The following is a 13695-nucleotide window of genomic DNA, read 5'->3' as shown; positions in this document are numbered from 1 at the left end:
TTCGCTGGGCCCAAACTATTTGTTTCGGTCTTTCAGTCTCCTCCATGTTTCTACTCACCACACCCAACCCAATTGCCAAAAAAATTTCCGGGTTTTTCATATTTTAGATTTTCTTTTCAATTTTTATCCCATGGCTTTGTAAAAAAATTAAAAATTTCAGCAGGCAAGGTGAATGGGAAGAGGTTATTTGCTCTTTAAGTTTATTTTAAGAAAAAAAAAAGAGAAGATAAATGAGTAACATTATAGATTTGATGGCTATATAAAAGTGGGTTATTTTTTCTACAATAAAATTTTGAGAGTTGAAAGAAACTTCATGCTTATTCATTGAAATAATTTTAAACTTAAAAATAACATTTATTGGCCTTTGGAAAGGTGGCAATTTGCAAACACTAACTCCAAACACAGCCTTACAACGCACGTACACATGGAGGTAAGCTGTGCCGTCGTACAAATCACGCTCATCCTCGTCGAGAAATGAAGAAATAAATGCGCTGCTCTCCGCTTCCAAATCCCCAATTCCTTTATTCTAGGGTTTCCTCCTCATCTTCTGCTTCATTTGCATCTCAACGTTAGCGGTTTCCCTTAGACATGAACTAAGGTACTTACTCTTCCCTTAGACATATATTGCATGTGTTTGTGTATTTGGTTTTGAGTTTTGAAGAAATCGCTCTGCCAGTGAATTTAAGAGTATGCTTTGTTTTCTCTTCCTTTTTGTTCTTGGGAATACAGCAGACAGAGATGAAATTAAGAAAACAAAGAGCTCTTTTTATGGTGCTGTGATTAGAGTTGTTTTTTTTTTTTAGTTTTTTTATTTTATATTATTAATATTTTTTTTAATGGCTTCAGGTAAACTTTCGAATTTGAAGGTGTTGGTATATTGTAAAATGAAGTTTGAAGGTTGAGATTCATACGCTTGTTAGTTTGAGTATAAACCCTATTGGTCAGAACTTAGAATTTTGTTAGAATCCAGATTGGAATGATTGTGAATGGTCCTGGTTTCTTGTAGTTATTTTTTGTGGTTGTATTAGCAGTTTGGAGATTCGTTGGGCAGGGGGTTGCTGCTTTCGGGAGCTGGGGCTTGTTTTGGATTCTTTTCTTCCTAGAAAAAGATATTGTTAAGATATTTCCTTGAAGGTTTACTTGGTGATCTCTAACATGAGTCTGAATAGAAGCCAAAGTCCAGAACGAGGCAAGAGGTTCCGCAGCAGTGAACGCACATCTTACCGTGATGCCCCATATCCTAGAGAGCGCCGCAGTCATCGGTATCCTATCCCATTTAGCGTTGTAATATTTTGTTTTTAGTGTGCTTACTTTTTGAGTATGTGTTTTCTTAATGCTCTTGTGATAAAAATTTGATTGCTAATGAATCACAGTTTTCGTATATAGCACCCGAACTTTGATTTCTTGATATTTGAACTCCATAATTTTGTTAAAACTAAGATAGTCTATTGCTACTTCATCTTTAGTTTCATATCACAATTGATTATTCTGTTGTTGTCCAGGCAAGATTATCTTTGCAATAAATGTAAACGGCCAGGGCATTTTGCCAGGGATTGTTCGAATATGACTGTCTGCAACAACTGTGGACTTCCTGGGTGAGAATGTTTAATTTCTGCCAAACCTTTAATTTTTCATATAAGGTTTAGAATTGTAGAAAATAGGTAAACATGGAGAACCGCAAATCCTGATAACCAATTACTAATAGTTCTGTCTTTTTTTTGCCGTAAGTGTTTTTGATATTCAAGTCCTATATATATTGTATCAGCCACCTTGCTGCTGAATGCAACTCAATAACCATGTGCTGGAACTGTAAGGAGCCTGGACATCTTGCAAGCCAATGCTCAAATGATCCAGTCTGTCATATGTGTGGTAAGATAGGGCACCTGGCTCGGGATTGCGCGAACCCTAGTCTTCCAGCCCATGATGCAAGACTATGCAACAACTGTTACAAGCCAGGTCATATTGCAGTGGATTGCACAAATGAGAAGGCTTGCAACAATTGTCGGAAACCTGGTCACCTTGCTTGCAACTGCCCCAATGAACCTGTTTGTCACACCTGCAACATAGCAGGTCACATTGCCCGCCAGTGCGCCAAGTCAAGCCGGGCACCAGACATCGGCGGCCCTTTCCGCGACATTATGTGCCGTAATTGTGGGCTGCCAGGCCATGCCATCCGAGAGTGCGTATCCATTGTCATCTGCAACAACTGTGGTGGAAGGGGTCACCAAGCTTATGAGTGCCCTTCTTCTGCCTTGATATGTGGTCGTCGTGGCATCCGTAAGTATTGACCACCTAATGGGTAGAGGTCTCATTTGTAGGATTTGCTTCTCAAGTTGTGCTACAGCAATTATGGATCTATCTATATATCTTCCTTCAAAATCCGTCATATGATATAATGTGTGAGATGATTTTCTTAACCAATCTGAGACATACAGTAGTGTTAGTCTTGGCCATTGGAGTTGGAAATTTGGCCTTCAACATAAGTTGCTGGGCTGTTGCTTGGGCTTTTGAATGAAAATTTCATCATATTTTCATGGCAGAAAGAAAAGTAAAAGACTAGTTTAAAGTTGCTCTCAACTAACCACAAGGTGTGGTGTGATTGGCAAATTGCTACTTCCAGCTGGCGAGTAACCTGGCAGGGGTTTGAAACCCATTAAAAATATTTTATGGTTAGGGATAAGTCGAATTTTAAATAGGGATTAATCTCATCCTTAGAGTGTGGAGACACTTCAGGATACTTTGAAAAAAAAAAAAAAAAAAAAAAGTCACTCAATTGCGCTTCAATTGACCAGTCAATGCGACGAAGAGATACAACCATTTTCAAAGCCTGCAATACAAGCCCGCAACTTTATATATTCCATCGACCTTTGAAATTTCAAACACTACAATACAACCATTTTCTGAGAGAGCGAGAGGAGAGAGAGAGATGTGCACGTTAGAGAGAAAAGGCAACATCTTCATCCTAACGCTAACAGGCCCAGGCGAGCACAGGCTCAACCCCACTCTCATCGACTCAATCCAATCCGCACTAACCCAAGTCCGGGCCGCCGTGACCACCACCTCCGCATCGTCGTCACCGGCAGCCTTAATCACCACCGCACATGGCAAGTTCTTCTCCAACGGCTACGATCTCTCCTGGGCCCAGTCCTCCCAATCCCGGACCTACCTCATGGACGCCAAGCTCCGGTCCCTCGTCTCCGACTTCATCTCGCTCCCCGTGCCCACCATCGCCGCCGTATCAGGCCACGCCTCCGCCGCCGGGTTCATCCTCGCTCTCAGCCACGACCACCTCCTCATGAGGCGAGACCGCGGCTTCATCTACATGAGCGAGCTCGACATCGAGCTCATTTTGCCGGCTTGGTTCTTGGCTCTGATCGAGAGCAAGGTCGGTTCGCCGAGGGCTCGGCGCGACCTGTTGCTCAGAGCCGATAAGGTGACGGCTGACGTGGCAGTGAAGAAGGGGATCATCGACTCGGCGCACGATAGCGCGGAGGAGACGGTTGAGGCCGCGGTGAGATTGGGGGAGGATTTGGTTGGGCGGAAGTGGAATGGACACGTGTACGCTCAGATTCGCATGGACTTGTTGTCTGAGGTTTTAGATGAGATCCGAGGGGATAACGGTACTGGCTTGAGATCGAAACTGTAGCTAATGGGTCGAGTCGGGTGGGGATATTGGACATTTTGGGCCGATACGGGTCGTGGAGTAGATGAATTTAATAAATCTGGGCTGGTCTGCTTGGCCCAACATGCTCAGTTTTCTACTTTTGTCTTACAATTTATGTGTTGAAGTCGTTCTATGTTGACCTCCCAAACAAAAAAGGTTCTTGTAATATTTATAAAATAAAATATAAAAAGATCGTTATCCAGTCGAATATATTTTATTTTAATTTTTTTGTTAATACAAGCGTTATTGAAAAGGAGGATTTTCTCACACATTGTTAATGTGTCAAAAAATTCAAACATGAGGCTATTCATCTGAGAATTAAGACCCTTTCCGCTAGTCTAGAGGTAGTTGATTTGTTAAGTTATCGAGTTAGCGAATTCAAATCATAATCGATTATAAATTGAAAGTCCCAATCCATATTTTATTAACTAAATCGAGTTCCTACTCGTATGTCTTGTAAAATAAACAATAATAATAACATCCGACTTTTTTGTTTTGACCCTTAAACTTATTTGATTAACGAGAAATCAACAACTAACCACGCAAAGCAAAACAACATCGTGGCAGGAAAACAAATAACATAAAACAAAGATGAAAGACAAAAATCAAACTAGCATCCAAAGGGACAGGCTCATCAGACAGAGAAGTAATCTCATTAGAGGTTTACCTAAACTTGGAAAAACAAAAATTTCTTTAAGGATTTGAGGAACAGCATTGTATGCAATTTTCCACACCTCTTAGTGGTGGCACTATTTGTTTCCTTAATTGAAGGCATTTACTATAATTTACTTGCATACTAAAATTTTGAATTAGTCAGGATGGACGTGATGTTTTTTTCGAATGCGTTCCAAATTTAGAAACCCATATCTAATAAGGAAGTCACAAAAAATCTAACCATATATTTCTATAGGGGAAATTCCAGCAGTCAATACCATCAAAATCAAATCTAGATTCTTTTGTTTTGGGGTGTTTATGGGAAACACTTATATAAAACTGGAATAACACTATTTTACTATCTTCAACTAATCACAGTATGTCACAATTAATTACTTTTTCACATGACATTCTACGATTGATCGCAAAATAGTGCTATTTCCGTTTCATATAATTTTTTTTGAATATTTACCCCGAACTTTACCCCAATAAAATATATATATAGATTCCAAACTTACCATAAAAGACATCATATTGCACTCAAGTTACAGGACCTAACAACAAATAAATAAAAGAATTAAACCGATTAATCAAGATAGTGTGTCAGTTTTCTTGCATTCATGTTCAATTCTCTTCTTCATACATCATATTGATTTGTTAAAAAAAATAAAAAACCCAAAAAAAAACTTAAAAAATCACAGTCTCACTTCCCACTCAGCCCCCCATTTTATTCCCAAATGTCCCTTTTCCCACATAAAAGTGACAAATTCTAGCGCATGCCAGCTAATCACCCTCATAAAACTACGCCAATTCCTCCAGCTAATCACCACCATTAGACCGCAATTTAAGAATCTCCAAAAAAGAAAAAAAAAAAATCATTTTCCCAATCTCTGTCTCTCTTTCGCAGACTTGGTTTCATTTCAAGCACAACGCAGTTTTTATTATTATTTTCGATTGCTCAAATGTAGAGTTGAGCTCGCAGAGAGAAACAATAACGAAGGCTTTCTTCTCTTCCACCGTACAATCTGCCAACGCAGAAGAGGGAGTGAGATTTATCAGAGAGAGAGAGAGAGAGAGAGAGATTCGGTGGCACCCGACGACCCGAGCACCCATGTCTTCGGGCTATAACAGTCCGGCTCGGAGCCCCGGGAGTTCGAGGCTTCAGTTGGGTGGTGGAGGTGGAGGAGTCGCCAGGTTGAGATCTTCGTCGCTGAAGAAGCCGCCTGAGCCGCTGCGCCGAGCTGTAGCCGATTGCCTATCGTCCTCCGCGGCTAGCTCCCACCATGCCAGCACATCCTCCACTGTGCTCCTCTCCGAAGCTTCTAGAATTCTTCGGGTTCGTACAATTTTGGGTTGTGATTGCTCGGTCTTGGTTTGGATCTTTGAAATGCCGGTTTCGGCTGAGGAATTTAGGTCTTTCAGCTTGTGTGTGTGTGATTTGTCTTTAAAATGATGGATTTTGAATGAATTTGAGATTTGAACTCTGTTTGGTTGCTGAGAAGAACACTAGGAAAGAAAAGAAGTAGATATTCTTTGTTAGTAAAGAAAGAAAGTGATTACTGAGTTTTTTGGCCTTAAGGATAGACAATTAAGCTGAATGGTAGTCCAATGGATGTGTTTGGTTTAGTGAGTGTAAGGTTTTGTCTTTAGGTAGTGCAAACTTATACACATTGAAGATGAAATGCAAGGATGGTTTTAGCTTGCTACATTTTCTTAGCAACAAACAGAGCACGAGTGCTGAAAATGGTTATTCTTAGTGTGTTTGTCCTTTTTGAGTTTGTATTGGAGGGAGTATTTAATGTGGTTTCCCTACTCATGTGATTGGTTTTAAATTAAAAAGTCCTTGCTTGGATTACTTCATTATATTTAATTTCAAAATTTGAAAAATACTTCTTTAATTACAGTCCTGCTCAGGTGAGCAACAGTGAGCATCTAACAATCTAATGGCTTAGAACAGTTATATGCAAGGTGATATAAGCTCTTTATACAAATTTACAAGTGGCCGAATAAATCTGACAATTACAATAAATTAGTTTCTTAGTTGGCGTTCAAAACTGTTGCTCACCCGAGTGGTTCTATCTTCAATTATACATATTTGGAGAAAGCATTTTATTGCTGGTTTTCAAATTTATTGGCTACGGAGTGCGTTTAGATTTCTCTGGCTGTCTTGGCTTGAAGTAGAGTTAACACGTGTAGAACATAAGCTTCCTTGTGTAATTATATCCCACCTTTATTCCCCTCATGGATGGTTACAATTATTCAGCTACCACGCTTGTGTGTATCTGACGTATGATTGAGATAATTTTTTTTATTATAGTGCATTGCTATCCTCTTATTTGACGAACTTGCATTAGATTCAATTTCAGATTTCACAAGTTAAACTATTATGTTTGGCAGGACTATCTGGCGGCCCCTTCGACGATGGACTTGTCTTACAATGTGATTTTAGAACATACCATTGCTGAGAGGGAGCGCAGGTAACTCTCGTAGGTTTTCTTTTCCTTGATTTAACTTAAATACTTGCCCATGAGCCTTAACTCAAGTCAGATGGGACGGTTGGGCAGAGGGTAGAGATCCTAGGTTCAAACCTCTATTTAATCAAAACAAAAGAAAAAAACTAATACTTCACATAGTCCAGGAATAATTGGTGTCCAAACCAGCTCTGGTGATTCTATTTCGGATAAAAAACCCAGCTTTGGTGATTCTTTAAAGGAAACAAAAAAACCAGCTTTGGTTGTGTACTTCCTGGATCTGCATCACAAGATTGAATAGGCCATAAACATATATTTTCAGTAACCTATTTATCAAAAGTCATGAAAAGGGTAAATTTGGGAATACCTGTAATGGCATACCATAAGAACTGCAAGTAAGTTGTGTATAGAAATAATATTTTTGATACTCACCAGAGCTTTGTGTAAAAAAAGTAAGTGGCTAATATAATAGGTATTGATACGACAAACCCTAGAAGAGAAGGTGAGGGGTAAAAATTTATAATGGTAAATAAATATGCATCTGGAATACAATAAAGAAAGGAGTTTGCAATCAAACAAATAAAAAAAGGTGATGACAGATATGTATGGGATAGAGTTATAATAACTATTTGATTAATACATAGAAGTAATAATATTGAGATTAGAAGCACAGTGGTACACTGGTTAACGTTTTGGATACATTCACCAATATGTGTGTGTGTATTTTGTGTTATTATATATGCCTGTGTATTGTCTCCATTTGCACCTGCTTGTCAATCATTATAATTTTCTCTTATATGGGTTTTGCATTAAGCACTGTGTAGAGGATGGTATTTTGCTACGGTGCTGATCCTTTTTCCTGATGTTGCTTTTATTTATGCCAGCCCAGCAGTTGTTGCAAGGTGTGTGGCACTTTTGAAACGTTACCTTTTAAGGTAGGTTCTTCGAAACCCTGAGATCTTTAATGATTCTGATAACTTGATGTATGAATTGTTGTTTATATCGCAGCTGTGCTCATTTCTATTAATTGCATCCGGTGCATATTGCGATGTCATTGAATTACTTTTTCTTTGCTTGAAAATAGACTTTGCTGTATTCTATCCATTCATATTCCTTTCATGATCGTAATTGTAATTTCTTACATTTAGAAGGGTGTCCGTGGTGATTACACGTGTAGGGACTGATATGCTGCTTTTCTGTCGTGGTTTCTTTCTGTTCATTGGTGATGCCCTGACTCCCGATTCTGTAGCTTATTATTGTTTTAAGTGCAGTCCTTATAAATTTGTCCCCTACATTATCTCCTTCCCCAGTGCAGTCCTTTTGTAGGACGTTGGAGAAAATATTGGTAGTAGAAATATAGTATAAGAATGATAGTTCGCTCCCTTAAATATAGCCATCCCTTCCCCATCACATCAATTGCACGAGCCTCTGACTTATCTAAATTTTCTTTCTTCCGCTCCATTTACTGCATTGCAGTTAATTATAAACACCAGGGGGTTGACACCTGCCATGTTGACACTGATGTGAATATATCTTCTGTTGTCTTTAAAGTTACCCACAAATTGTCATCAGTAGGCCTTTTCACTGGATGCACATTCTATGTGCATGGAATGGGGGAGAAACATTTTTCCTACAAGAATAATTTCTTACAAACCTATAACTTCTTATACTCTCCATAGGTACAAACCTAGTGAAGAGACGTTACTGCAGATAGATCGGTTTTGTGTAAACACCATTGCTGAATGCGACATTGGTCCAAACCGGAGATTGTCTCCATGGTCACAATCATTTGCATCAACAACATCAACAGCATCAACGGCATCAACAACATCTACAAATATTGTTCCTTTGTCTGTACCTAGTTTTGCTTCTGGGGCGCTTGTGAAGTCATTGAATTATGTGCGCTCTCTAGTGTCTCAACATCTTCCAAGGCGGTCATTCCATCCGGCTGCTTTCTCTGGAGCCCTCTCTGCAACTAGACAGTCTCTTCCGAGTTTGTCTTCTTTGTTGAGTAGATCCTTTAATGCGCAACTAAGCCCTGCACATAGTGAACCTTTGGAGAATAAAGATGTCACAACTATGTCTATTTTGAACTTATCAAACATTGAAAAGGTTGATGGAATGGGGGATCTTGAATACTTTGCACTTGATGTTCTCAAGTGGCGCTGGCTTGGGGAACAACAGTCATCATTCTTGGCGACTGACAGGTAATCACAGATACTTGTGTGTGCCTTCTTATTGGTCAGTTTACAGTTTTATTTGATCATTATGCCATGTTTCTTCTATTGGTTAATTAACTAACTTGAGTACTTGACATGCTCCACTATCAAGTGATCGTATTGTAAATCACCAAGACATGAGAACACGTAATCTCCTAGAAGTAGGTGCAGCAGCTCTACTTGTTGGAGATAAGGATGCTAAAATGAAAGGTCAACATTGGAAGTATTTTGGAACTGCTGGTATGCCTTATCTGGATCAACTGTTGCAACCTTCACCAGTAACAACAATTACTGATTCTGCCGCTGCGCGTTCCCACTTGAGAGCAATAACAGCATCTAAGCGCACTAAATCTGGCCCTCGTCAAATATGGTATGCTCTTCCCTCTTGTATCATTGTCATGAAATCTTGGTGAACTTTGTTACAGCATTTGAAAAAATTGTGTGGAAATTTTGTTGCACATAATTCTGAGAAACTACAACAGGACATAAGCATGAAATTTAAAGATAGTCATGTGACCAATTTTTTATTTAAAGATATTTCTTTATAACCACTGGCCTTTGGATATATTTCTTTTACCACCAGGTGATTTACATTGAAGCTAATCTCTTGTTAATCCCTGTTTTCAGTGAAATATTTTTTTTTTAAACCTTCACTCACTAGTCTTATCCTCTGCAACTTTAACTTTGATACGATAGTAAAGTTTGACCAAGTTCTATTTTGAACATTGCACACCAAAATTTCAGGGATGATTCTCCGGCGAGCACATTTCGTCCACGGGCTAAGCCGCTATTCCAGTATCGTCACTATAGGTAACAAATAATAAACTTTGTTGATTATGATTCATTGTTTTCTTTATACCTTGGTCCACTTCTGATTGTGGGTGTGAGGGTTTTGGTTTTAAACTTCCCTTTCATTTGTTAATTTCTTGATGTTTTAGAACAGAGGGCAACTTAGTTGTTAAATTCATAGTTGTAGTAGCTTCCACTTATGTTTATAAACTGGAAATTCAAATTTTTAGTGTTATATGTTACTCTCTCTTTCTGCATCTCTCGCTCACCATATTTTGGTTGTGGATTAGCGAACAACAACCGTTGCGGTTGAATCCTGCTGAGGTTTGTGAGGTCATTGCTGCAGTTTGCTCTGAGTCATCTTCGCAGAATGCTAATGTGATGACAGGATCATCTAGATTAAATAATAACTATGGAAAGCCGTCGATGGATGCTGCAGTGAGCGTCCTTATCAAACTTGTTATTGACATGTATGTTTTCTATGCATTTGGCTAGTATTTTTGCAGTTCATTCTTGATGCCATATGTTTATTCTGTATGCTCTCTCTCTCTCTCTCTCTCTCTCTCTCTCTCTCGCACACACACACAAAACTAATTCCCGTTTTCTGCCTCATTGTGTTTTCAAAATCTCTTTTTGTAGGTATGTTTTGGATTCTGGAACTGCTGCACCTCTCACTCTGTCTATGCTTGAGGTGATGGTGAACTACATTATAATTTTTCATGATTAGAATATGCAGTTCTCCTTTTTCCCCTTGTTTCTTCGTTCATTAGCTTACAATGTTTTATTATTTAATCTTTCAGGAAATGCTTAATTCTCCAAGAACAACATGTAGGGTTCGTGCTTTTGATTTGATTTTGAACCTAGGAGTTCATGCTCATTTATTAGAGCCAATGGTGACCGATAACGCCTCCACGATTGAAGAAGAGTATTCCCAAGACTCATATTTTGACAGTGAAGCTAAGCTTGCAACACAAGGCATGAGAAGATCAGATTCTGTTCTGATGGGCACTTCCTCAGCTATTGATAATTTTGAATCTTGGATTTTAAATATTTTATATGAGATATTGCTTCTTCTTGTTCAGGTATATTAGCTCTGTCATATTTGATATAGCACTGCCATTTTGGATGCACGGAACTTTTCGGTTTTAGGTTACATAGAAAAATTGGCCAAGAGAAAAGGTTACATGAAACAAGCTACAAACTAGTGCTGTTAATTTATAGTTGAAAATGATACAAAGAAAGACATACCAGTTGTCCATCTAAAATAAGTTTCCAACTAAAACGAAAAAAGTTATAGTTGAAATGTCAGAATTAAAACATATCTCCACACTGATGGCAGACTTCTGCTCCTCTTCCAATGAAAATCCTTCGCCTTATCTTTGAAAATTCTATAGTTTCTTGACACTGAAACAAATCCTAGAACACATTTTAACTATACAATTTTCCTTTTGTATGTTTTATCTTCTTATATCGTGGAACTTATTGTCATTGTTCTTTACCATCTAGTTCTCTCTTTCCTTTCTTGCAGATAGAAGAGAACGAAGAATCTGTCTGGGCTTCTGCTCTTAGCTGTTTGCTTTATTTTGTCTGTGATAGAGGCAAAATCTTGAGAAACCGGATAAATGGCCTTGACATAAGGGTGAGATATTTTGTAATTTTGTATATCAAGGCTGTAATCATTGAGAATATTCAATAGTGAGTTTGTTCTTAGTAGTGATTATTGGAAACCTCTCCTATAATACCAGACGCAAGGCTGTTTATGACCTTATATGTCTAGTTTGTATCAAATATGCCTTAATCTACAAAGGCAATTAATATTTCTTGTCTATCGTATCAGTTATGATTTTCAATCATGTTGGTTTTAATGTTACTTCCTACTGTCAGGTTGTTAAGGCACTACTAGAAATTAGCAAGAAGCATTCTTGGGCCGAAGTAGTTCATTGCAAGCTTATTAGCATGTTAGCAAACATGTTTTATCAAGTACCCGAAGGAACCAACAAGGCTGCTTCAAGTACCCAATTGTTTCTGGTGGAGCAAGTTGATCTGATTGGTGGAATAGAGTTTATTTTTCTTGAGGTATGCTAATAATTTATCGTGAAACTGAAACAAAAAGAAAAGAAAAGAAAGTAATTAGAAATAAAGAAATAAGTAGTTAGTTGATTCCTAGCATTTAGCTAAGACCCTTGGTAATCACAATCCTTTTATTGTCTGTGAGTTGTAAAGCATTTGCCTGATGTTGTCACAATTTGTAAGTGCTTATCCTTATTCTTTGGGGATGTGAAAGCAATTTTAATGATCTAAATGTGTAAAAATCACTTTCGGAGACAATGTACATACATACTCAAATATCGTGTCCCTATAGACGATGCCAATAGTCCCGTTATTTGAGATAAGCTTTACCTAAACGTTATTTCATATGGTCATGATTTAGGGAACTAATCTATAACAGTTTTTGCATGCTTTGTAAAAATGGTTTCTTTCTACCACAATTTATCTGATTGCAAGCAATAACTCTTTGCAATGCAGTATTCACTTGCAAAGTCAAGGGAGGAAAGGAGAAATCTCTTTTTGGTGCTTTTTGACCATGCCTTGCATCAAATAAATGAAATATGCATAGCTACCGGAGTCACTGAGTATAGTGATGATGAGATTCAGCCTCTTGTTGCCCTGCTCAATCTGGCTGATGCGCCCGAGGCTTTTTATATATCTGTTAAGCTTGGGTTGGTAGGCATCGGGGAAATTTTGAGGAGTTCTATTTCTGATGCATTGTCTAGATATCCGAACAGTGAACGGCTAAATATGGTAATGTCTCAAAAGTTACTGTGTTGGGTTGGTGTGAGTCAATGTGCATTTATGTTCTGTTTGTTCGTTCTCAAGTTTGTTTAGTGCATGCGGTGTGTGGGTATGCTATGCTTCTTTTTTTTTTCCTCTCATGTTTGCTCTTTCAAGAGTTCAAACTATACTGTATGCAAATTCAATGCAGCATTTTGTTAATCTAACCTTCACTTTGGTTCTCGTATTCTGAAAATGTGCCTTGAGGTTCATTCTCATCTGAAGAAAAGGTGACTTTGAGATTGGTTCCATTTTTTTTTTCTTTATTTTTTATCGGGTTGACTTTATCTTTTTTCTAGAATAGATAAGTGCGTATGTAATATATGTGGCCATGAGTCTGATCTGGGCATTGGACAACCTTACTGTTAAATGCAGTCGTTGTGCATGGCCTTGCTATAGCAAAAGCCTATCAGATATCTTAGTCTCTCCCTCTCAGAAAGACTCTAGAACTTCATGTTGAGTCTGATCTGGGCATTGGGCAACCTTGCTGTTAAATGCAGTCGTTGTGCATGGCCTTGCTATAGCAAAAGCCTATCAGATATCTTAGTCTCTCCCTCTCAGAAAGACTCCAGAACTTCATGTCATGCATTAACAATTCTATCCTTTTTGCATGTGGTGTGTACCCTGTATAAATTTCTGATATGATTTCTACAAATTAGGTTTCTGCGAAGTTCTTGACTAGTATCAAATTGTACAAAACAGTACCTGTGTCCAGAGTCAGTTGTCTATAGTTATATACTTATAAGGGTAAATTACTCAAATGGTCCTCAAACTTATACATGATTTACATTTTGGTCCCTCAACTAAATTATTCGTTCAAATGGTCCATCAACTCTATATTATTCGCTCCAGTGGTCCTACCGTCTAATTTTCTGTTAGATTTAACCAAATTTTAGGGTAAATAATGACCAATTTGCCCTCATATTTAACGGAAATATTGACAGAATGTAACGGTAGGACCAATGGAGCGAATAATATAGAGTTGATGGACCATTTGAACGAATAATTTAATTGAAGGACCAAAATGTAAATCGAGTATAAGTTTGAGGACCATTTGAGTAATTTA

The 13695-nt window shown here is 38.2% G+C and overlaps 3 protein-coding genes across 8 annotated transcripts in view; all 3 read left to right on the top strand.

Moving 5' to 3' along the window:
* LOC18784886 (zinc finger protein GIS2) lies at positions 389-2381 on the top strand. Of its 3 annotated transcripts, XM_020558188.1 has the most exons (5): positions 389-598; positions 847-897; positions 1032-1262; positions 1503-1595; positions 1766-2381. In XM_020558188.1, the coding sequence occupies exons 3-5, from the start codon at positions 1156-1158 to the stop codon at positions 2286-2288; spliced, it is 723 nt and encodes a 240-aa protein (XP_020413777.1). In that variant the 5' UTR covers positions 389-598; positions 847-897; positions 1032-1155; the 3' UTR covers positions 2289-2381. The 3 variants fall into 3 exon arrangements, with proteins under 3 accessions (XP_020413777.1, XP_020413776.1, XP_020413775.1); XM_020558187.1 differs by lacking the exon at positions 847-897; XM_020558186.1 differs by having other exon boundaries at positions 847-1262.
* Positions 2640-3885, top strand: LOC18786863 (enoyl-CoA delta isomerase 1, peroxisomal). Its single transcript, XM_007218228.2, has one exon. It carries the CDS (start codon positions 2927-2929, stop codon positions 3644-3646), a length of 720 nt encoding a protein of 239 aa, XP_007218290.1. The 5' UTR covers positions 2640-2926; the 3' UTR covers positions 3647-3885.
* LOC18787560 overlaps positions 4695-13695 on the top strand; it is a 14078-nt gene continuing 5077 nt past the window's right edge. For 3 of the 4 annotated variants that reach the window (XM_020557011.1, XM_020557012.1, XM_020557010.1), the window contains exons 1-12: positions 4695-5654; positions 6716-6795; positions 7674-7724; positions 8469-8996; positions 9121-9378; positions 9753-9818; positions 10088-10267; positions 10437-10488; positions 10598-10879; positions 11326-11436; positions 11682-11873; positions 12324-12599. In XM_020557011.1, coding sequence (XP_020412600.1) covers positions 5430-5654; positions 6716-6795; positions 7674-7724; positions 8469-8996; positions 9121-9378; positions 9753-9818; positions 10088-10267; positions 10437-10488; positions 10598-10879; positions 11326-11436; positions 11682-11873; positions 12324-12599 — 2301 coding nt within the window. In that variant the 5' untranslated portion in view covers positions 4695-5429. The remainder of the gene's footprint in view (positions 5655-6715; positions 6796-7673; positions 7725-8468; positions 8997-9120; positions 9379-9752; positions 9819-10087; positions 10268-10436; positions 10489-10597; positions 10880-11325; positions 11437-11681; positions 11874-12323; positions 12600-13695) is intronic. The other variant, XM_007220255.2, reaches the window with a different exon arrangement.

This window comes from Prunus persica, chromosome G2 (assembly GCF_000346465.2).
Source record: "Prunus persica cultivar Lovell chromosome G2, Prunus_persica_NCBIv2, whole genome shotgun sequence".
Classification (NCBI taxonomy): domain Eukaryota; kingdom Viridiplantae; phylum Streptophyta; class Magnoliopsida; order Rosales; family Rosaceae; genus Prunus; species Prunus persica.
This window is presented reverse-complemented; position numbering and strand designations above follow the sequence as displayed.